The 25,219-nt window shown below is 42.5% G+C and overlaps 1 protein-coding gene across 3 annotated transcripts in view; it reads left to right on the forward strand.

The window, feature by feature from the left end:
- fam172a (family with sequence similarity 172 member A) overlaps nt 1–25,219 on the forward strand; it is a 188,648-nt gene that overhangs the window by 62,251 nt on the left and 101,178 nt on the right. For all 3 annotated transcript variants that reach the window (XM_042488204.1, XM_042488202.1, XM_042488203.1), the window contains exons 7-8: nt 6,273–6,491; nt 17,786–17,905. In XM_042488204.1, the coding sequence (XP_042344138.1) occupies nt 6,273–6,491; nt 17,786–17,905 (339 nt within the window). The remainder of the gene's footprint in view (nt 1–6,272; nt 6,492–17,785; nt 17,906–25,219) is intronic.

The raw sequence follows: 25,219 nt of genomic DNA on the forward strand, positions 1-25,219 counted from the left end.
AGTGGAGGCAGAATGCAGTCTTTGAACTTGAAGTGAAAAGTTGAATTTAGAGAAACTTAATTAAATGTGTACTCTTTATTAGAGGAGAAACCCATGCAGTGGGCAATTTGTTTAAAATTAACTCAGAGGGCAGATGGGGAGATGGAGCTCCAGTTTGTCTTACTTTTCCTATGTAAACATTTGTGTTGGCTCTTCAATTGATTGCTTAAACATACATGGATGTGGGGTTAAGCACTGGATCCAAAAAAAAGGAAGTCGAGCTCAAATATATAATGCAATTTATGCCACCTAATTTCGGTAGGATTTTACTATATTTTCTTGTTAGCTTTCTGTGTCAGTTGTCACAATTTGCTGTTTTATAAAGACACTGTAAGATAATATTTAGCAACATTTATGTCTCCTCTGCAAGTACTTCCATTGCCCCCTGGGTATTGCCAGTTATCAAGAGGATGATTGATTTTGTGCTGACAGGCTGATGACAATCCCGTCTCATCCCCTCTCACATCACCCCTAAGATCCACACATGTCTTTTCATGGCCCCAGTGGTACAGTAAGAACTCTCCCACCCTTCTGCGCTCAGAGAAACATAGCTGTGTGTTTGGTCGGCTATGGGGAGGGGGTCTCAGACTGGTGCTGTGTTAAAATGAGAAGGGGGGCACCGTGACTTAATCTGACATTACTGTGCGATCTGTGTGGTATCTCAGCCTCAGGGAGAGGGGGAGTGGGAAAAAAAGAGAGAGAAAGAGAGAAAAAAAGGGGGATCGGATGGATAAAGGGGCCCTGCATGCAAAAAAAAAGCTCACGTAGAGAAGGAGACAGACAAGGTCACACAGAGCAGGGTGGCCCTGACAGAGAGGGAGAGTGAGAGTATACTTGTTATTACAGTATTTACCTTCCCTCCCAGCTCCTTCATACCTCTTCATTGAGGAGCAGTCTGTGTTTTTTCCATCTCTCTCCTCCCTGTAAAGAGTTTTGTATTTGATGTTGCTTCAGCCACAAGTAAGAGAAATGCAAACAAATTGCGATGCCTCTTCTTTTGCTCTCGCTTATTTTTCAACTTAGCTTTTCTTCTCGGTCAGCCATTGTGCCTCGTTCAGATCTCAAACCAGACTGTAGCCTGCAGACATCCCTCCCCTCCTCCTCATCTTATTGGGTATGCCACGCAGAGTGACCCTTTCCCCCTTGTCAGTCAAGCTTGAACAGCGAATCGGGAGCTGCGTATGGCTGAAACAAGGAAGTGAAGCGAAGGCTGTTGAGAAAAGGGAGCGCCGTTTGCCCCGATCCTAACAGCCCCCCGACAGAAAACTAATAAAGTAAACTGCCCGGGATCCAATTTCAATGTAAACCTACAGACCGCACGCTGATTGTCAAGATGTAAGATTCATGCGCACAGATACTTAAATGCCCTAAAATACAAGTGCAATGCAAAGAAGAGCATTTATATGCTAACAGTCACACATACAACCCCAAATTCACGCAACCATACCATCCACTTTCCTCACTGCATGCACCCGTGACCGCTATCAGCCATGCTTTGTACCTGTCAAGTGCTGTCCTTTTCCCTGTGCCCAAAGCCCTGCTCACTACATGAGAGCTCTCACATCAAAGCTTTGCTGAGCTCCACACGCACAGATGAAACACCCTCTCACTCCGGCCGCCTCTCTCCCCGCTCCCGCACATTAGACACATTTCATTTCATTACAACGCCACTGGAAAAATAGAGGTGCTGCTGTCTTAAAGGGACATCTTATTTACTCTCGCTCTCGCACTTGTGTACTCACTAACATGGACACACACTCCGACACACACACACACACACACACACACACACACCGCTTTCTCTTCAAATAATGCAACTGGAAGGAAAAATAATGATCTGTTACCATCAAAGTTCCAGTGGACAAGCGGCATCTAATTTGACCATAAAGGGGACACATCATTGTCATCAAAGAGTATTGACAGTATTGTTAAGACAGCACAGTATGGCTCCAGCTCTGTTATCGTAAATCTCAAATAATGCTTAATATCATGATATTTATATTGCAGCCTCATATATTTTCTCTTTTTATACGTTTTTTCTTAGTATTTTGCAGATAGTAGGGAGTATTTGGGTTTTCACAGAGCTTCAGAATGCTGCATGTGGGGAGATCGGGCAATGACGGAGGAAGGGTTGCATCAAGATGATGAGACAAGCTCTGGTTTCCTTAGCAGCGGCAGCCTTTGTTGTGCTATCTGGTGCGGGACAGGCCGACAAAGAAGCACTAAGGAGCGTCCGAAGCGGGGTGATGGGGGTCGGGGTGCCCCCCCTTCTCCTTAGAGGGGTCGGGGCGACCCTCTTGACCGCTGGCCCCAGGGCAGGGACTCAGTGTGGTGGTGGCACAGGGGCACCCACAGGGCATGGGAAGAGACTTAGCCTGCATACTGCAGCAGAAAGACAACACTGACCCAACGCCAGAGGACCGTGTGTGTGTGTTTCATTTGAGGCGGTGTGTGTGCGTATAGGACAAAGGCAAAGTGACCCAATGTTAGCAATGTGTGAGAGAGAGATTTAGTGGCATAAAAAGAAGGGTGACCCCAGGTTTGCAGTGTGCATTTGTGTAAGATTCACACTTTGACAGCACATCACAAAACAAAGATCAGATTTAGCAGGTGTATCCAGTGTGTGTGTTTTTGCGTATGTGGGAGAGACTTAACAGTTAGCCAGACACACAAAGACTGAATGACCTCACTCTACAAGGGTTTATGGCGAGATGTATAGAGAGATTTAGCTGTCACAAAACAATGCAAAGACTAGGATGATGAACATTAGCTCTGTGGGAGAAATTAGTTCTGTGGGATTTTGGATAAGTGCACAAAGTGCTGTTTTATTTTTTTTCTTCTAAAACACCTGTTTTTTATGATTATTAATTTGGTTTAAACAATATTTAAAGTAGTGACTTATATTTTTTTAAAAACATTTTGAAAATAAAATAAAAGAGTCTTATTCTCATTTTTGGTTTATATTATACTTTAAAAAAAAAAATCCATTTGCTTTGTGGATCTGAGTCCATCATCATTGTTAAATATTTAGTTGATGGAGAGAAGAATAAGAAGAGGAAGTGTCTGGACAGGGAGAGCAGTGTTGTCCTGACACCGAAACAGACCTCTCAGTGTTCAAATAACTGATGGTTTCCGACATCGAGGTGAACTTGGCGGCCCTGCTCCTCCAGACTATGTATGCCGATGACACTGGTCGCCTTCACAGCAATGTCCTTCTGGGTGACCGGACAGCTGAAAGGGTTAGCACTGGTAGCTTGGTTAGGTGTGTTAGCCTCTCCAAAGGCTATAGGCCACTCAGGGTTGGCATAAAGAAGCTAAAGGCTAGGAACTGGGCCACTTGAGGTTACCGATAGTATGCTTAAGGCCAGGAAGGGTTATTGACCAGTAAAGGGTAAGAGCTCTGAAGACTAAACATGGTTGTAGGCCACTCGGGGTTAGCTTCAGAACACGTGGGTTAGTGTTGCTAGACCATTAACTTTTGGCCTCGTGAACCAGGATTAGGGGAAAGGAGAAATGCACACAAAGCGATGTGATGGAGAGTCTTTTCCTTTTTTTTTCTTTCATTCTGTCCAACTTTCAAGGGTATTTTTGACAGTGCAGTGTACTTTTTATTCTGTCATTGTTTCATTTTTACACCTTTTATTTATCAGTATTTTATGTAATCATTTACTAGTTCAAAATTCTAGTTTTTATGATCTTGCTACCATAGGCTGAACTGGTCTTGTCAGTTATTTTATCAGGCTGCCACCAGTGGGCAGTGGCACAAAGCTGGTGTGGATCTGGTTAGACTACATCTCTCTGCCTCCCCTTCCTTCTCCATCTATCTTTGTTTTATCATGTTATCTACCTATATATGTCTTTCCTTTCACTCTTTCTCCCCTCTCTGTCTGCCTCTGTCTCTTCTCTCGTCACCCGCTCCTATTTCTCTCTTAATCTGGCGATCCATCTGTCTGAATGTGCGCTTGTGTGTCTGAACTTCTGTATTTGTGTGCAAATGTCTCTGTGATGTCTGCAGGCTGAATTAAGTCTCCCTAATAGATACTCATTCGTTACCTCTCCAGTTTTACTTTTGCCATTATAACATAAATGCACACACAGATTAATAAAAGAAAATCCAGTTTTTGATCTACCTATAATTTGCATACAAACTATGACATGGACATAGAATAGAGTTTTTTTAAAGTTATAAATCAATGGCTAAATACGAGCAGGTACCGTTATGTAGCAGGAAATTATTTTAAGCGGAAATTAAAATTTCAAAATACATCTGTTGAATTTTCAGTAAAATGTGATGTAATAATGAAATAATTTATAAAACACATACTTTAAATGTAATATTTGCAGTTTGATCATGTCCAATTTTATCCTCACTTGAAAATTATGTTTTGGATATTTTATCTCTATATTTATAATGTCTTTTGCATTACGAATATGTCCAACGAGGAAAGGAGAGCCTTGTCTGGATCTGAAAGGGAGTGAGAATCAAACTAATTTTATAATCTGAATAAGTGGGAAAGTGTCATTTTGTCATTGTCAACACACGGCAGGTGCTAAGGGAAGGGGTGTGTGACAGGTTTGATGTCGATGGGCACAGGAGGGACACACACTCATGCTGCGTCAACGGAAGACAAGCACATTGTGTTAACACTTATTAAGGAAGAGGAGACGTGCCGCCTGGAGAAGACAGTGTGTGTGATGGCGATTTGCAGAGGAAGATGCTGCCTTCCCTTAACTCCCTCTCACATCTCCTAAAGGTCTTTTTGTCAGCACTGATGTCTTTCATACTCCTTAGTGTGTGTCTTTTGTTTGTGTGTGTGTGTTTGCACAGGCATGTACCCATAACTTGAGTCTTGCTGTGTGTGTGTGTGTGTGTGTGTGTATTTGTGTGTGAGTGTGTATCACAATGGGGGTTGTGTGTGAAAAGCACAACCGAAGTGAAACAGGAATCCATCCATTTCCTGCTTTAGTTTCAGAGTGCTTGGGACAATAAACACAGTTAATTAAAATGGCTTCAAAGTTGAAGAAGTCACCAAAGGCTACAAGAAAACTTCCTTTTCTCCACAATACGTTTCCTTTCTATCGTTCTTTCTCATTATAACCACTTGAGTTTATTTTTTCTCACATTTTTCTCTTTTTAACACTCCTTTGGCATTTGAGGGAGCACACTGGTTATTAATAATATTAATTCAAATATTATTTTCCTGTGAAAACGTTCTCAGCTTTTTAAAAAATACCAGACTTTTATCTGTTGGGCTGTCTGTAGAAGTTTGAAGTCCTGCACACACAATAACATGCACACACACAGATAGGTATGCAGTTACGGCTAACTCTTTTGTTGAGTGATGGTAGGATCGATTGGGTTTGATATTAAGTGACACATGGCCTTTGGAGTCACTAAATGCTACTCACCGACTGAAACCACCGGCGCTGAATTCCAATCCCCCAGTTACTTCTCAGGCTTGTCCCTGCGGTGACACTCTCTCCTCTGTCTCTTTCGCTGCCATTTCTTTCAGTCTGGATTTGCGTCATTGCCCCAGTCATCTCACGATCAGCGTGTTGCTACGGTGTTATTTGCTCATAGATATCAGCGCAGTGGTCTTTCCTAAACACCAGGAGCCTCTAGCAGACATAGACTGCACAGGAATGTTTCTGATCTCAGCAGAGATTTTTATTCAGAGTTATATATAAACCTCCGTAGAAGGTTTGACAAAGTGAATACCATCTTTTTTTGAAAGTTAAAGAAAAAAATCAAACAACTAAAAAAAAAAAACCCAGCAAAAACTGTTCTGTTAACATTCCGTTTTAGTTTTAAATAAGTTTATATAGGCATGCTCTTTTTAAAGTTATTAAAAAAGGTTTTTTTTTTCGAGAATTAAAAAGAAAAAAATACAGTCTCCCTTGGTGCTGGTTTAATATAAATTTTCTATAGACATGCACATTTAATTCATTGATGTAGTGTAGCTATAAAGTCCTCTTCCCCAAAGAGATTTTGCAGCTATTTTTTTATGCCTTTTGTCTTCTAAACTTGGTTATTTGTATGTTTTATTTGCATTATAAACCCCTTTTTTTACATACTGAAAGAAGATCTACATTACTACAGTTTGTGATATTATTCAACATAGATGTAGAGAAGTCAAATATCATGCTTAAGACGTAATATGAGCAGCATCTGATGCATATGATGCCGATGCCATGGATCTAATTCACATATTCATGATTCTGATCTGTTTCAGGAGGGCTACGGTGTGATGGTGCTCAACCCCAATGAGAACTACCTGGAGGTGGAGAAGCCCGCCATGTCCTCTCCCCTGCCCTCTCCTACTGAACCCACAGACGAACCCGCTGAAAAGAGGGAACGCAAAGACGATAAAGAGGGCAAAAAGAAGCGAGAATTCTATGAAAAGTACCGTAACCCACAGAAGGAGACCGAGACTGAACGAATCCCCATACGAGTAAGTCTGAGAAGGAGGGAGGGATGGACAGAGGGAGGAGAGACAGAAAAGGAAGGCAGGAAGGAAGTGTTCAGAGAGCCGGAGCGGAGGGACAGAAGGATGGATGTTCATCAAAAGCAGTCACGATGGGGGAGGTGGACGGAGTGACAGTGTAGGGTCGTGGGAGGATGTAGGAGAAGAGACATATGTGAGAAAATGGTAGGGAGGAATTTGGGCAAGTTCGGAAGAGACAAAAGTGGCAAAAAGGTGCGGGGAGGAGGAAGGTGGGAGGCGGCTAGCGGAGAGGAGGTAAGGAAAGGAAATGTTAGGTAACAAGGGATGAAGGGAGGATGGGAGGCAGAGGGAGAAAGAGAGGCTCTTGTGTGGTCAGCCTGTGTGTGAAGAGGTTGGCCGTGCTCCAGTCGCCTCTCAGTGAGCAAGTGTTAACCACATGGCTACCTCCCTCTCTCCCTCTTCCTCTCCCTCTTTCCCTCTCTCTGTTTTTCTCTCTCAGATGGTGGGCTGGTCAGTGCAGCTCTGGCCCTTCACTCTTGTTGACCGCTGGGATTATTATCTCCCTAACACACACTCTGCAAACACACTGCAACATTCTTATCATGCTACGCTGGCTGTGCACCCCCTAATCATACACACACATACACATATGCACATACACTTAGCTAGGCCAGTTGACGTGGTCACACAAAGGAAACGACCCTTTGCAAAAATCCATTGTAGAAACAAATATGGGCAAAGTGATGAGAGATTAAAACAATGCTGTCCTTCTCATAGATGTCTTTTGTTTCATAAATTTGCCACCTCGTTTGACATTTTTTTTTAACTTTCTTAAAAGCTCTCATTCAGCAAGATTTTGAAGATTAAGGGCACATTGAGCGAGGCTTTTTCCCATCACAGGGTTTCATATGAGTAGACTGTCTTCATCGATTATATGTGTCTTACTTTGGTTGATGGCAGCGTCACAGCAATGCACGTACGTTTGTGTGCGTGGGTGTGTATGTGTGTGTGTGAAATACGTCAGTCTCTGGTGTCTGACAAGAGTTAGGGCTGCTGTGGGACTAGCAGGCGGTGTGTGAGCTGTCAACGCAGGCTTTTTTTTTCTCACCCCCCCTGGCAGTACCTTTACACACACTCTAATAAGGGATAATTAGCCGCAGTTCTATCTTACTCGATCACACTTCTTTACATGTGCGATGGTTCCCTCCGTCGTACAGCTGAAGAACTTGCTTTACACCATCTGACATGAAGGTCTTACAGTAAACAGTCCATCATGTTGTTTACAGTAACGTAGGCAAACTAACTTGCTTCTGTCACTTATGTTATGTGTATGTTATGTTTTCCACCATAAATTTATGTCTAAAATTAATTGCTTATTAAAAGTAACTAATAAAACTTATTTGTAAAGCGCTTTTCAAAATACAGTTACAAAATACAGAACAGAGCAAAATAAAAAAGTAAACCCCATCAAGATAAAAACAGCAAAAACATAAAAACAAATGAAAAAAACAAAAAAACATACGCTAAGACCATATAAAAAAGATCAGTGTTTAATAAAAAAATTGATAAAAGAGGGATAGAAAACAGACAAACAACAGATAAACAACCACAAACTTCCTGTTTTTTTTTTTCAAGTTTATATTGTGTTTGTGTTACTTTTTCTTTTTCATTCTGTATCCCCTCTCTAAATTCAGACGATTTTTAGAGTCTGTGAATGCAGCACAGGCAGAGCTTGTCATGAGTTCTTTTTTTTTTTTCCCTAGAGCTGATCAGATCAGATTGATTGATGAAAAGAGCAGCTGCTGCAGGCGAGTGAAAGCAAACTTATAGACACAGCATAATTCATGGTTAAGATTAACTTTTATTGCAGCTGACATTCTGCTGCTCTGTCTGGGCCCAGAGTGTGCTCTACGCTTTGAGTACAATTAAATACCAAACTGTATGAAAATTCCAAACATGCACCAAAAGAATGGTCCAGCTCCAAAAATATAAAATCAAGAGATGCCAACAGATGTCTTAATTGTGGTTGACTGCCACAAATAAATGAATGTGTGGGAAACCCTCCATTTTTTTCAGGGTTAAGTTGATAGGACTGCTGTCTAATCATAAGTTTGATTTTGAAGGTATAACCTGCATGATTCTCATATCTCATAAGTATGTAATTCCCTCTATTTTTCCTCTCTCTCTCTCTCTCTCTCTCTATATATATATATATATATATATATATATATATATATATGCCTTCCTGTGTCTTAAATCTTTAACACTCAGAAACATTAGCAGTGTGAGATCGTTAACACAGTCCCAACCAAGGTTCCTCTATCCTAAGAGGAAGCATGCAATATTATTCACATCTCGATATATTGGGCCCAGCTTGCTTTCCCCACGCCTGCATAATGCATGCTGGACAGGGTCAGATGCATTGAGACAAGGGTGGTATGCAGCGTGGTGTGGCTTTTCAAGTCTGCAGTGTCTTGGAAATACTGTCTTGGCTTTTCACAACTTCATGACATGAAAGTCAAGACAGACATCATAATGAGTAACTAAAGCAAATACCACATCGGCCCAGCATCACGCCAAGTCACTTTTCTGTTTATTATAAGGTAGTGCATTGATAATTGATCTATCAGTCCTTACCAGCATAGTATTCACTGTTGCACTGTGGCATTTTAAAGCAGAGATGGATTTTAAAAAAAAAAACAAAAATTATGTGTGTTTTTTCAGACCAGCAGGCTACAATACAAAATTATCCTCATTAACCAGAAACGAAGGGGTCATGTAGAAGGTTTAGATTTTCCAGCCAAATACACTTGTCCTTAGATGCAGGGATTGCAAGACTCGGGATAAAGATTAATGAGTAAGCAGGTTGGCTCTGTGTCAGTGCCCCTTGAATTTTGACCTTTGACCCTGAAGTCAGCAGGATGTTAGTGTGTGTGACCCCACCTCTGTCATCCATGTCTTATCCTGCACTGCTTTTCTCCTCACTCCTCTGCTTCTGTCCCCCCCCAGAGTAAGCTGTCACACACACGTATGCACATAAACACATGCAGATATGCAAAGGCTCTCACATACCGACAGACAAAAGAGTAAAGGAGGTGGAAAAAGAACTGAGGTTTTGACATTTGTGTGTGTAAGTGTGTGTGTGTTTGTGTGTATCCCTCTCCTTCTCCTCTGTTAGTCGGGGTGGGTGGTGGATCAAATCAAACCTCTTTAGCAGGGCTGTTTTCATCTTTTTCAACAGCACCCACCAAAGACACGGGCGCGCACACACACACACACACACACACACACACACACACACACACACACACACACACACACACACAAACCTTTTTTTCTTCACTACACCTCGCACTCTAACTCCTGCTGAGCTGCCAGACCACCTGCACACAGCCATTCAGAAACACACACACTTGACTATATACCTCTACCTCCTCGTGGTTTATTGAAATCCAACATTACACAAAAAATACCTTAAACTTGAATTACCACCTGTCTTGCTCTCTATTTATACCTAAGAGACACATAAAATTACATTGGACATTTTCTTTTTGTACTACATTTACTTACAAAGACAGACAGACACACACGCAGACACACACACACACACACACACACACACACACACACTAGCCCCCTGATAGAGTTGAGTTGATTAATACGCTTCCTTACACACATTAATAAGCTCTTAACTGCTTTTAGGATTCTTACTTTTTAGCCTTGGGTTCATAGTGTGCAACCTCTCAACCTTATCTAATCCCCCTCCTCTTCTCTCCTCCAGATCACACACCACTGGGCCATGTTTAGGGGGGATGTTGGTGGAGGAGGGAGAGAGAGAAGAGAGGACAGAGGGAGGGATGGAGGAATAGAAAGTCTGATCGGAGGGATGCTGATGAGGATAGTGGAGGGGGTGGGGAGGGAGAGGCGGGGGGGCGCTCTCTTAGCACTTTGCCATATAGAAGTTTGGGAGTTCACTTTACTCTGAATTTTAGCAGTAATCCAGTTAGCTATTTTCTGTCAGCCAAGCGGAGGAATGGCAGGAACAAAAGGCACATTCATGGGCTTAAGAAGCTTCCAAAGAGTTCACCCAAGGCTGGCTGGCTGGGATTAGGCCAGCAGGCCCTGGAAAGAAGAAGGGGAAAAAAAGAGCAAAGGGGACAAAAAACAGAGCTTCGCCTTTCTTTAAGCACCACTTATTTTTATAAATGACTAGAATACTTTTCTCCCTTTCTCTTTAAGTGTATTTTATGCTTTTCCTTTTAGCATTCACATTGTGCATTGTTCGGAGAGCTAGATAGATAGATAGATAGATAGATAGATAGATAGACAGAGAGACCCTTACTCCTGTAACATTTTGAAGTAACAGATATTTCTTACACTATTTTCAGCTTCAGTTCAGCTTGAAGAATGGGAGATCTGTGGGATTGAAACCAACGGATGCTGAATGCTTTCTCCATAACATGTTTTTCTCTACAATTATTCATTTGTCACAATATTACAACAAAGGAGGAAAAATATTGGGGTTCTTAAGTGTGCTCATGCTTCCACTCAAGGCATTGTTTGATTCCCTAATGTTCAACCATTTTTTACCCTCACTGTGGTTAGAGTCGATGTAAGACCATCTCCTAAGGGTAGAAAATAAGACTATTTTATTGTTTTTGTTTTGCATATTATACCTTGTTCTGTCTTCAGCCCAGGTGCAGGACTCTAGCGTATTCTGGTCTCCAACTTCTTGGAGACAAAGCTGTCACATACTGATCTGACTGTTGTGGATTGCACAGTGTGTTTCCTAAAGGAAGGAGCATCCATTATTTAAGCCCTGCCTCTCCAAGACCCATTATTCCCAGCTGCAGCTGTCCACAGAGGCTGGCTGAGATCCTTGTCCTTGTCCGTGTTTAGCAGATGATGTCCTGTTTCCCCATGTTCATACTGTACTACAAAACGTCTTGAGGATTCACTAACGTGCATGCACATGCACATGCACATGCATTACACATACACAAAACTTGATCATGGACATTAAGAAATGGACACACAAGCACACACACTGGTAATTGTATTTGACATGGTGCTATAGTGTTTCACTATGGGACTTGGTTTTTGCTCTTTGTCACCTTCACCCCTTTGCCCCAGTCTGTGGCCCACAAGCAATTATACAGACAGGGTTTATTTGACCTTTGACCTGTGGTCGTGCCAAGAAGTAAGGCTCAGCATATCTAAGGACAGGTAGGGACTTGATTAACCTCTGAACTTGGTCAGAGGAGAGGTCAATAAGCAGGGCTAGAGGGCAGCTCACCTGCTTGCTGCAGAGAACAAATTGGCTGGATGCCATCTTTGTATTTGAGTGTGTATTTCTGTGTGAGTGTGGTGGAGAAAAAGCGCTGACCTGTGTGCATGTGTATTTGTCTTTATGAACAAAGTTCTCATGTTTAAGGCCACAGTACAAGCACACTGTGGTGTGTGGCATGTTTTAACTTCAGGCTGATCTGCTTGTGTTTGAATTTAGTTTAACTGTTTGACTCCTCAAAGTTTAAACTAGGTGTGAGTCTGTTAGATTTTGTGCTTGTTAGTGTGCATGAGCATTTCTGGATATGTGTTAGGTGTACTACATAACATCTGTGTAGGCACACATACCTGCGTGTTTGTGTGTTTGCTCAAGGCAGAACCCGTGTAGCTGGTCTCAGATCCCTGCTCCCAATCTTCTAGTCAGGTCAACCATCAAACACATCCATCCTGCACTCCCTCGCACCTCCCCACCCACCGAGGTCCCTCTCTCTCTCTCTCTCTCTCTCTCTCTCTCTCTCTCTCTCTCTCTCTCTCTCTCTCTCTCTCTCTCTCTCTCTCTCTCTCTCTCTCTCTCTCTCTCTCTCTCTCTCTCCTCTCTCTCTCTCTCTCTCGTCTCTCTCTCGCTCTCCGTCTCTTTCTCTCTCTGCACACAACCCTGTTGTGGATACAGGCTGACCCGAATAAAGACATACACAGACACACACACGCACGCACATACACACAAACACGGCACCTCAGGGTCATCCTGGAACAAACACAGCCTTGTCTGCCTGCCCGCTCTCCTTTGCCTTATGTCAATTAATGGCTCGCAGTAATTTCACCTGACAATCCGGGCGGCAGCGCGAGGCTAGCCGAGATGTCACAGCGATGACCTTTCTGGCCTGCAGCCGCTCTTTTCTAATAAAGAATCTCACAAACCCACAGCAACTTCCTTTGTACTTTGTTAATGAGTTATTGATTTGAAACAATGCCCTGGCAAATATTGTCAGAGCAGACTGACCCCCGCCAAGGTCATGCTATTTCATTGTATACAGTCTGAGCACGCTAATCTGCACGTGGGATGACATGGACGCTATAGTTTTTCTCCTTCCTCTGGCGCCGACTATGCCCCCCCCCCACTTCCACTCTCCTTATACTGCATATCCCTTCATTGCAAAGTCGAATAACACACCTACACATTCATTTCTCCCTCTCGCTCTCTCTCTCTTCCACACGTGCACACAGCCCCCCCCCCCCCCCCCCCCCCCCCCCCGTTAGTCTTGCACACGTTTCTCACCCTATTCTCCCTTTTCTCTGTCTATTTCTCACATCATTATATTCCCAACTCTCCATAGGTACTATACCTGCTAATTACCCACAATGCCACAGTCATTATTTTCCCATCTCTGCTGCTAATTTGCTCCATACCTTCCCTTTTCCCCCCACTCTAGCAAGACCCATCAGCTCTCAGACAGCTTCTTGCTAACTTCAGCTCTCTGTCGGCCTTAGAAGAGAGTAAAGAAAGAAACAAAGACGAGAGGGGAAGGAAAAAAGGGAAAGAGATGGCGAAGGAGTACACGTCCCAGACATTGATTAGAATGCAATGAAAACAGGTGTCGTTCAGGTCCACTTTTTAATTGCGTGTGCAGAGACCTGTACGCAATCACGCACTCACACACAAACACAAACTAACTTACTCTAATAACCGCTTTGCTGACATGTAATTATGTACATTGCTTATTTAATTTTTAATCATTAGGCCAAATGAAAACAGTCCTGTTCTGTGCTGATCACGACATATTAAAGAGAATAATGACTCGGGCAGTGTGTGTGGCCTGAGAGCAGGAGGGGACTGAGACATTGAGAGAGATCTGCCAGTCAAAGTTTGTGTGTGGAAAAGCTCCAGTGTAATTTGAGTGTTTTGTTTCTATCTCGTCCTTTGCAGGAAGAACGTCTCAAATAATATTGTTATGTGATGTGTGTTTGTAATGCTTGTAACTTTACTTCGGATCTCACTCCAACCCATGTATTGACATTTTTGCAAGATTGAAACCAGCACTGCTCGAGCAAAAGAGTCCAAACCCAATAAAGTTGTTTAGGGATCCCGTGACACTGTCCTGACACTTCTGGCTCCCACTGAAAAGTTTCTGAGTGTAAAAAGTATAATGGCTCTTATCCACTGGATTCCTTCCGGTCCACTCTGCTCACCATCTCCCGACTTGAAATTCCAGCTTCCTCAGAAGTTTGCTGAAGACCTGTGTGTTTTGGATGAGGAGGAGGAGCAGAAGGGAGGTGCAGGGAGGTCTGAAGTGGTTGTTTGTCAGAGTGTGTTGATGTTGTTAGATTCATTGTTTCCTGTGTTGGTCAGACACTGGGTTTGTGTTGGCGTTGGGGCTGTTATTCTGGCTAAAGCACACTCCTCTCCTCCACTCTCGTCTCCCTGCTTCTCATTACAGTGAATAAACACAGAGCGAGTATTGGACCGGACAACGTTTTGAAGAAACAAGAGAGTGTGTGTGTACATGAGTTTGCATCTGTGCGCATGCACTGGAGCATGTCTGTTGGTGTGTGCGTGCATACAATTATGTGTGGTTTTGGAAAGGAGTGTGAGTTGTTATTGAGTAAGTAATGGAAAGAGCTAAATTGAACAAATTCTTGAAACTAGACAATTGGAAAGCAAACACTTTCAACAAAGGAGTAACAGTTGGAACCATTTTTTTGGGCTACAGTGGGGCTGATAGTCATGCTCAATGTCGTGTAACAGGTTGCCTAGCAGTTTTATTGGTGATGTAATTTATAAACACATAATCAGAGTTCTGCTGATTGATACAAGGAACTTGGCGGAAACCACATTTTGGTTAGTTGAATCACTGTAGTTTTTGGGGTTTTGTGTGTGTGTGTGTGTGTGTGTGTGTGTGTGTGTGTGTGTGTGTGTGTGTTGTGTGTGTGTGTGTGTGTGTGTGTGTGTGTGTGTGTGTGTGTGTGTACGTACGTACCTGGCCATATCCAAAGGACAACAAGCCTACTGACATATAGCACATCAGCTCCAGCTCCAACAGGCTTCATGCATTCTCATGACACATTTCTTGTTTTTTATTCATTTTGATTGCAGTTTTTAATTGTGTGCAACTTCACTTCACTTCACTTCGCCTCACTTGAAACTAAAGTAAACTAAACGAAACTAAACTAAACTAAAAATGTGTGCATGCCTGAACTCATGAATTCCAAGTCCAGAGCTGAGAGATCCTGTCAGCCTCAGCCCATAAACTTCTCCATCCATTGGACGGATACAGCCTCCATAATTTGTGTAGCCTTCTTTCTCTCTTTTTTCTGTCCCCTTTTTCTACTTCTCTTTGCCATTTTCATTTCTTTTTGATAATAGTTAGCTGTCAGCATCTGGAGATTTTCTGGTCCTGAGACTGTCTAGGGCACAGATCCGTATTTTACACTCTCTGAGGGGACCGTATGGATCCCTATATATTCGGTAAACACACAAACAGCACACACCCTCACATGTCCCTTGACAGTCATGGCTGAAGGATGTTGGCAACAGGTGTGCAGTTGGGATGTTATTCTGACAGTGCTGGCAGATGCATACACAACATAGACACACACACATACACAGAGTAGGGAAACTGTGGAAAATAAATAAATAAGCTAAGATACTGTGTGAGAGCTGGTGACAGGAAGCCGGTCTCGCAGGGCAGTGTGCTCCACTGCAGCTAATTAACCCCAGGAAATAATTGCAACAATATGCAAATGCTGTTTAGATAATTCACTACACTGCCATGCCAGGTAGTCAGTCACTCTGTCGCCTGCCGCTGAGGGCGCAGGCAAAGAAAGTGTGTTGTTGTGTTAGAGGTTGGGTGATGGAGTCAGGAGCACGGGGAGACTCATTTGCCACCATGAAGACATCAACTAAGTCCCTAAATTATTATCATCAGTCATAGTATAGAAATAAATAAAGACATTGAAATTGTCTTCACATTTACTAAATTTTGTTAGTTATCACTCACTGGCATGTCAATGGACATAAGCAATGTTGGAAGTATTAATAAAGTAAACGGCACACACACACACACTCACACACACACACACACACACACACACACACACACACACACACACACACACATATAAAGGTGCTATGTACAGTGGCAAATCCTGCCTAATATCTCCATGCCAGGTACTGTCACTTAAGGGTCGGTGGAGTAGGTGGACAAAACAGGAGACAGAGGTGTGTGAAGAAGAACAGGTGGCATCACCGGAGGAGAAAAGAATGCGGGAGAGAGGGAAGGAGTGATGGAGGGAGGGAGGCAGGCTAATGAAATGGGCTTCACAGATGAAGGGTGACATGGCGGAGGAGAGAGGAGGGAGACTTCAAAGGACTTTGATGTCACAGCCTTTCAGACAGACAACTCTGCTTCAGCCAGCCCCTCCATGCACGCAGGGTAACACACACACACACACACACAAGCACATGCAGAGCATTGATGGCAGAAGGGCAGGGCAGAGTGGAGTTGCCTGCTCTTGCATCACACTCTGTGAATGGAGGTGGGTGCTGACACTACAACCCCCTCATGCTAATCTAGCAGTAAACACAAACACTCTGACAGGTTAATTTACCTCTAGACAAACACAGCAACAAAAACACACAGCAGCACATCATCAAATAGTGGAGGCACACACACACACTTGCACACAAACTTGTACACACAGACATGCGCAAGCGAAAAACACCTCATCAAATCACAGGCTACTTTGCTTTCTTCTAAAGGTAAAGTTTAAACCGCATTTTCTGCAGCATGTGTTCGTGTACTACACTATCTCCTCAATTACCCCCTTTAGGAGAGCGAGCATTGAAGTAATTATCTGTCTGTGATAATATACTGTCTTACTTTGTAAAATGCAAACACATTTATGGAAACTAACAGCGAGAGTCTCTAAAGACACCTCCTCTGTCCTTTACCTCATATCACTAATTATTTGTTTTGGAGTCACATGGAACATTTTGACACTCAATTAACAGATGAGCTTCCATTCTCTGTAGGCCGTGTGTTTGTTTATTTTGAGGTATTCTTTTTTATATACATCTGTATGCTAATTAAAAGGAATACGTGTGTGTGTGTGCCTGTGTATGTGTGTGTGCGTGCGTGCGCACGTGTGTGCACGCGTTATTTGGTATTGTGCTATCTCAAATACAGTGTGGTCTTGTGATCTAAGGATACAGGTGTTTCTAGTCGACAAAGCGCCATGTATAGCGCAACCTCTTGTGGGAATGTATTGTTGATTTCTATTGTGAACCAGACAGTTTGATAGGAAATCAAAGTATAAAATCAATGTCACAAGTTCATTAATGGATGCCCTTTTCTCGCCTGTACTTTAACTATTGTTCTTTGCAGCCCTGGATAAGCGCTTACATCTCTGGTTAATTAAACATGTCTTCTGGTTGTGTGTGCGTAAATCCAGCATGTGTGTGCGTGTATGACCGTGCGCATGCCAATGAGAACAAGAAAATTTTACGATTGTGTGTGGGTGCAAACCTGGGCCGTTTTGTATGTGCATGTGTATATCTCCCCTCTGTTTTTTGTTTTTTTTTTGTTTGACCTTCCCCTAGTGTCTTCCCATTATGCCTCTACTGGTGTATGGATGGGCCATCGATTCAGCAACGCGGTACAAATTAAGATTTAAACGTTACGTCACCCAGCCTATTGAGTTTTACATTTAGGGCATTTGCAATATGCAAGACTTATTGATCTACTGAAGTGTGGCTCTTTATAGAATCCCCTCTGGCCACCATGACTTTTTTTCTTTTATACCTCTCTTTTCAGCTGGCCCTAAGGTTCAAGTTTTGATGCTGTAGCGTTAAATTAAAAGAGTTTGATGACTCTATTGATGCTTCAGTCTCATTGGATAGACTCATATGTTAAATGCTTTGTAATTATGCAACTTAGTTTGTTGACAGCCTTCAAGCTCATAAGATTTTTATCACTTTTCGTTGTTATGGGTATAACATTTGAGCTTTTACGTTGCAGGAAAACGGTTCCTCCGAGGAACACGTGCTGTACGTGTGGGACCACTTTGTCTCCAGTGCCGCAGCCAAGAATGTCTTCATCATGGCCCACAGCTACGGAGGGCTGTCTTTCGTTGAGCTGGTGAGTGTTTTAGTTTTCCGCTTATCCTTCCTACCTCCCACCGACAAAGAGACACACTGAGACGCACAATATGCTCCTGTCAGCACAATGACTCACTTACATGTACATGTTGGAAAGACTACATAATACAACTCTTATACAAACTAAAATTTAAGTTTACAATCCTTCATTACCTACCAACACCCATACATGCACACAAACATGTTGGTATACAAAAAAACCCCTACATGTTCTCAAACACACACACATGTACTGTATACACAAACATGTAGAGGAGTACTAGCACCAGTCACCTCAGGGAGACAGGCAGCAGAATGATAGGGTGTGAAACATGGTGGAACGATTAAAAATAAATAGCATTTAGTTTCTTTGAAAAAGTACAGCTTCTGCAAACAATCTGGTTCATCCTTGTCCTTGGGCACTATCCACCTCCTCTACACATCAAGAAGAGAGGGAAAACAGGGGAAAACAGAAGGCTGGATAAAGAAATGTAGGGATGGCAATGCAACAACAGTGGTACTGTTAAACCAGATCTGCTGCAGAGCATGCAGATCTCCCAGCCTTGAGAGAGACAGAGGATAGGTTGAAAGATGGTGGGAGGGAAGTGGATTTGAAGGAATTAATGGTGCACAGGGGAGGGTGAAAGTAAAAGTTTGGCCAGCCTCTTGGCTTTATAACCGCACCCTTCAGCTAAATGGGCCTACAGTGTGTCTTTTGCGGCTTTTTGAAGGCTTCTGAGGTTAATGCTTTATTTTCTAGTCTTTGGTTTACTGTGATGTCCTAGTGGGCATCACATATTGATCATCACTTTCTCTTCTGTCGGTGTTTTAATGAGTACAGTTACCTTATAATAAAGCTTCAAAGTGCATATAGCCAATACATAATTCTGAGTTATCCTTACTGGGTCCAAGTGGCATTTAAGAGTCATGGGTGTTGGTGGGGAAGTTTATGTTTGTACCCTGCCAGCTTTCTTCATGCTATTTGATTTAACATCCAGTCTAAATCTAATGTGTTTACTTGTGAAGCAGCATTTTATTTAATGCAAAGTTTTTATCCTGAGTTAATGCTACACTTAATTTAAGTTGAGCGTGAATTAATTATTTACAGAGATGCGACCAAGTTATTGTTTTGCAAGTCATAAGCATCTCAAGTGTCCGAAAAAGGAAGAGAAATTAATTTATTCCTGGCACACTTTTTAAATGAGATACTTTTCATCTTTTTGGCTTGGGGTTAAGGAATCAAGTTTTTATTAGGTCAACAGTCTGAGTGAAGTTACAAGTCATTGTTGTTAAAGTCCAAGTTGAGTCCAAGTCTTTTTTGGGTTTTGTCAAGTCCAGTTCAAAGTTACCAAATTTCTGACATGAGTCTAAGTCATGTGATTCAAGTCCACACCTTTGCTTGCAAGTAGTAAATATTCACTTTACAGGGATGTCAAGTTTAGGCTGCTCATTTCCCACAAAAGATGCTATCACTTAAAACAAAACAACTTGTAGCTGTTCGTTACAGTGTGTTAAACATTTTTGTGCATTATCTCAGGTTAGTTCCAGCTAGTAGCTCTCTACAGCTTGATAAGAGAAAAAAGCAGCAATCTTGGCTCAGTGCCAGGCGTATCATGAACATGCTGTGTTAGTTGCGTTAGCATTTAAAATACTTTACTGCATTTAGCTCTGCTAGCTAACATACGGTACTAGTTGTGTTTGCAAGCCACTCTATGATCTGAGAGCTGGGTTACATTGCCAGTCTGCTGGTTTCTTGATCTGAAGGATTTACTGCTAGACTCACCACATCCCATATTATTCAGGACATATCTCTCCTCTTTTCTTAGGAAGGAGAAGAGGAGGGAGGCGGCACAATGAGTATACGGCTAGCAGGGGATTAAAGGTGGGCACTTGTCCCACTGGTGTTTTCAGGAATATTTTATTTTCTTTCTTTCTCTTTCAGCTACTCTTTTTTTGTTTAGTATTTTGTAATTTTAATTTGACTGCTAAATATTCATGCAGTGTTTTGTCCGTGACAGCCTCACAATCTCCTGGGCTTTCTCGCTGTGTGACGAAGACTTGCTATTCTCTCTATTTGTCTTTCTCTGTCTCTCCATGTTTCCTTCAGTCAGACTCACTCTCTCTCTCTCGCTTCCTCTCTTTCTGTGTAAAGGCCTCAACGAGGTTCTAACTGCGTTCTTTTATGTGATGTCCTTGTCATGTGAAAACCGTCATAAAAAAAACACTCATATACAGTATGTGCATATATAAGTCCATCCAGCATATAGCAGATGCAGTATGGGGAAGGTAACATCAAAACAGAGACTTGAAAGATCCTTGTGTTTGCTTTAAGTGACAGGGTGTTGGAATATGCCATTGTCAAGTTTCCCTGGAGGCCCATCCCAGCTTCTGTTGTCGATCAGTGTAGAAACTCCTTTACTTATTCCAAACTGACACACATAGACACACTTATAGTTTTAATAACTACAATCAATGGCCCAACTGCATCAGCAACTTTGTCCACAGAGAGCAATGTGTGGACCTGTCTAAGTTGATCATAGTGGTTTTTACGAGTCGCTTGTATGATTAGTATTTATATTTTTTTTCTGTACCTGACTCAGAATTGTATCAGTTGAGTCAGATTCATATGTTCGATACAAATATTGGACTATTGGTTCCTTTTTTCCGTTGAGAATTTTAAAGTTTGAAAGGGGTTTCACCAAAACACATGGGAGTTGAAGCAGCCACTACACATTTCTTACTTGCTATTGCACTCTCCTTCACATCAGCATGCACATACTCAGTGCACATACAAGCACACACATACTGTACACACATACATACATACATACATATATGCGCACACCGTCTACTTAATTGAGGAGAAAGTGGTCCAGCGGGATGGGATGGGAGGTGCATGCGCATGAGCAGGCGAGTGGAGAGTGGAGCCTTGCGGGATGAACCATTTGACACATGAGAAGACCCAGAGAAAACAAGCTGTCTGTGGGTTAATTACTACTCCCCTTTGCAGTTAATAAATACATTTCTGATCAAGCACATCAAAAAGGCCCGCCATTAATTTCTCCTGCTCGCTCCCCTTGCTCCGGAGCATGTTAGCCCCTGTTTGGAGCGCTCAAGTGTTTCATTGCAATTTGATTTCTTTTAAAACACTTCACAGTGTGTACTGGCTAATTATAGATACATCAAAGAGTAGCTAACTGCCTTTGAATGAGAGTGTGTGTGTGAGAGAGAGAGAGACTTGCGCTGCAGGGGGAAGACTGCTTGCTCTTTCTCTGCTTCGCCCCCACCTTCCTCGCCCTTTTCCCCTCTCTATCATTCTTTAGCTATCACAGAATCCATCCATTTCAGTTCACTGTTTTGCAGTTCTCGTTCTCTGTAGCGCTCCCTTAGAGTCTCTAGTCTCCTCTGACATCTGCTTTCATGCTTGGCCAGCCTGCTCCTCCCTGCTCCTCCTTCTCTGTATCTCTCAGCTGTATAGTTTTAAAGGAAGATGGGTCATGTTCCCCCAGTCGTGCAACTTTGTTTTGAACCGAGTATTTCTATATTCCCTTCAAAGTCTAAGGGGTTTTTAGCCTGGTTGTGGAATATGTCTCTCTCTCTCTGTTACGCACACACACTGGCCATGCTCCTCTAGGTTCCAGGTCTGCATTATCCTTTCTTCACCTAAGGACAAAATCTCACCCAGAAGCCAACCAGAAAGAGTAAGGGACCAAAAGACAGAAAGAGGGCCCTGCCTCTATCTCTCCCTCTGCTCTGTCTTTTCATCTTTCTGCAATGCCAGGAGTGCAGGGGGGTGGACGTGTAAGTGTAAGTGGTAGCGGTGGTTGTGTTGAGGAAGGGTTGTCTAACCCTCACTAACCTTCCCGCTCACAGAGCGAAAAAGGAGCACTCTTATTGGATAGGACAGGGCAGCATTATATAAGGTCTTATGTAAGAATGCATCTGTCTCCCAGTACACAAATGTGTGGGTGCCAAGCAGACAACCAGCCAGCCACCACAACAGCCCCTCAAGAACATGATTACAGATTTTAAGTGTCCTCTATGAACACGCCACATATATACAGTACATGCTTGCCTTTCTGTACACTTTCTGTATAGTGCCATCTGTTTCAATCTATAATGAATATAGCTAGTTTTCCCTCTGTCGTCCTTGGATTTATGTGTGTGTAAATGTATGTGTGTTGTGGCTAGGTGTCAGATGTGGGAAGAGATGCTTGAGGTGAGACAGATAGATATGGAGGATTTCTTCACTCCTTGTGGACTTCATTGCAATACCGGTGTGTGGAGGATGAGAGAGATGAAACACTGCCGGGTGAATCAGTCTGAGTCGGAGAAGTTAGTTTTACATAGCTCGGAGTTTAAAAAAGTGATTGAGTTTCCCCGCCATGATATGGCATCCTCAGACTAAATGAGAGGTTTTTATGTTGTATGGTATGGAGGATGCAAAAAGAACAATAAGCGTGTTTCTATAACACTGTGCTTTGATAGTGTGTAATCGTATTCACAAGTTGAATAACAAGTAAGGAAAAGTAGTTGCACATATATTCTCCCTGTCTCTTTAAGATTTACAATTTATTTACCGCGGACAGTCAGGGTACAAACAAGCTCAGTGCCATTACTCTGTGCTATGCAACTGTTTCTTTTTTTTTAACTTTGTTTTTTAACTTTGTTTGCTTAGTGAGTCTTCTGGTTTTTCACCTACATACTGAACCACTTTACCACAATATTCACCTTTCTGAAATCCACACTGCTTTATGTCCTGTTCCGTGTCCTCGTTTCCTTCGTCCTCTTAGTTCCCCCTCTCCCAGTCGCAGTGACCCTCAGGGCAGCGGCAGTGCCAACTATGCCCTCTGTGCACGACTCTGGGTCTGGCTGTAGTCCGTACAGCTCCATGACTGGCATGGTAACAGCCCACTGAACACATGGCGCTGTGCAAACACTTCTGTTTCCAGTCCTCACCCTTTTTACAGCATGCCTCTGGAAAATCAGAAAAATGTACATATGTAAATATTAGAATACATTATTTTAATTGCTGGCATCATACCTGATCTTCATTCTTACTTATACTCTCTGTATCTGGTGTTTTTGACACATTCATAGCTGCACCCATACTCTGTAACTGCATACAGCATTTTCTTCTCTTAAAATTGTACTTTTTTAATGACTGATTCTAATTTTGTAATGCTAACCGTGGTGGTTTTAAAGGAAACCCCTGATATAAAAAAATGCTTATATTCTTTATCATTGTAATTTGTTTACTTTTTTCTTCCTCCGTATTTAACATGCAGAAATAGAAACTCAGACATTATGGTTTAAGGTGCTTCAAATTAGCTTATGGATTAGTACTATTTAATGACCAATTGCAAGGAGAAGTGACTGCATGCAGGCCCTTAAATGCCCTTTCCTTAATCTATGTCACTGGTGTTTTGCAGTCTCCTAAATCTTAAAAAGTCCAGCTGATTCTTTCTGATTTTGCCAGTATGTCAGGAAACACAGCACAAAATGTAAAAAAGTTTTGTCTTTTGTCGGAACTTAGCCTTTTCCACCCTGCCTCCAGTGTTTGTGCTTTCCCAGACTAAACACGTCCCAGACCAAGCTCTCCTCCGAATGCACAGGCATAAAAATTGATATTGATCTATTTACAGTATCTAAATCCCAGTCAGACAGCAAAAAAAGTTTATTTCCCCTAAAATGTTGGAGTATTCCTTTAAACTGTGTCAAACTAAGTTCCACATTTCTATCTATCTGAAATACTCTTCAAGGACCAGTGCAACCTTCACCTGAGTTCATCACCACACAAGCAAAAAAATCACTTTAATTTGTTGACAAAATCATCCCAGCTGTGAAGACGTCCATGCACAGGCTCTGAAAATCCCCTCGTCTAATGTTGTATGCACGTCTCGGCCGCCTTCGAAACTCTGAGTGCTAGCCTGTCTATTGCTTCTGGAGGGGATGAAGAGAAGGTTTGTTTTTATCTCAAGGTTCTCCATAGCTGGCGGGCTTGCAAGCGGTGCAGTAGTAGTGCAGTTTCCTGTGTGTATGTCTGTCTGCGTGTGCAAGTGTGCCTGTCTATGTCTGCAAGTGGGTGCACGCATATTGTATGGGTGAAGTGTATGTGTGTGTGTGTGCACGTATGCATATGTGCATGTCTGTGTGTGTCAGCCTTAGCCTGGAGAAGCCTGTATCGTCCTGAGCAGAACAGCTTGGTGGAGAGCAGCTATCAGAGCCACGTTAGGGGAGGAGAGGAGGAGAGGGTGAGAGGCGATGATAAATGGCTGGGGCACACTAGCAGAAATTAGTGGAGCCGTATGCAAAGCTGTGGCGTTTTGTTTGATGTGAAACAAAAGGACCACCATGACAAAAGTGCCTGCCAGCCTGCACAGCAGGACAGCAGCCCTCAGGACATACACCATTGCCACTGACTAAGTGTGTATGTGCGTTTGTATGTGTGCACGTGTGTTGGTTCGCACCCGCGTGTGCACGCATGCGGTAATGCATGCATATCATGCATGGTGCTGTTTTCCAGTCCTGTCTATATTATGTATATTATCCCTCTCTGTGTTTTTGTGCTCTGCTCGTAATGACAGACAATGCCTAGCCTTTTGTACACCATGAAAAGACACGGTTTCTTCCTCAGTACTGCTACAGCATATTTGCTCTATTAAGCGGCTGAAATATAGATGTCTAATTTCTTTGTGAATGAATAGGCATCTTAGAGAGCGGCTCTCCTCTTAACATAAGGATGTAAATTGAACTGTTTAAATGTCACGGATAGCAAGCTGATTTGATTTGAATTGATTTGCTTGTTTCTGGAAAAAAAAAGACCTTCCTTGCCAAACCTTAGCTGCGCTGGCTGCCACAGATAGACCAAGGTCTTTCTTTCCACCTCAACAACACATTGTAGGGCTTCTGAATTCTTCTATCTGCTGTGATTATGTACAAATGGCCTTCATTTGCCATCCATTTCAAAGCTGTAGTGCTGCATTGTGACTAGAGGCAGATGACGCAGACCAAATTACAGCGGGTTTGCTGTCTGAAAAGGATACTCGCACAATAGGCTTTGTGAAGTATTCCCTTCAATACGTCGCCATTATTCTCACCTTTGTTGGTGTTTCTCTCTATGTTTCAGGAGCATCTTTGGTTTCTAGATTACATTTGTGGTGTTGGTAAGGAGCAAGGTTTACTCACCTCTTGTTTCTCTTGTGCTGTTCCTTCAATATCAAGGGAAATTGATTTTGTGAGATTCACGCTTCTTTTTTTTCATTTGCTGCCTTTTTTTGATTCCCTGTATTATTAATTCTGTCTTGTTTTATTG

Source organism: Plectropomus leopardus, chromosome 6, assembly GCF_008729295.1.
Source record: "Plectropomus leopardus isolate mb chromosome 6, YSFRI_Pleo_2.0, whole genome shotgun sequence".
NCBI classification, from domain to species: Eukaryota; Metazoa; Chordata; class Actinopteri; order Perciformes; family Serranidae; genus Plectropomus; species Plectropomus leopardus.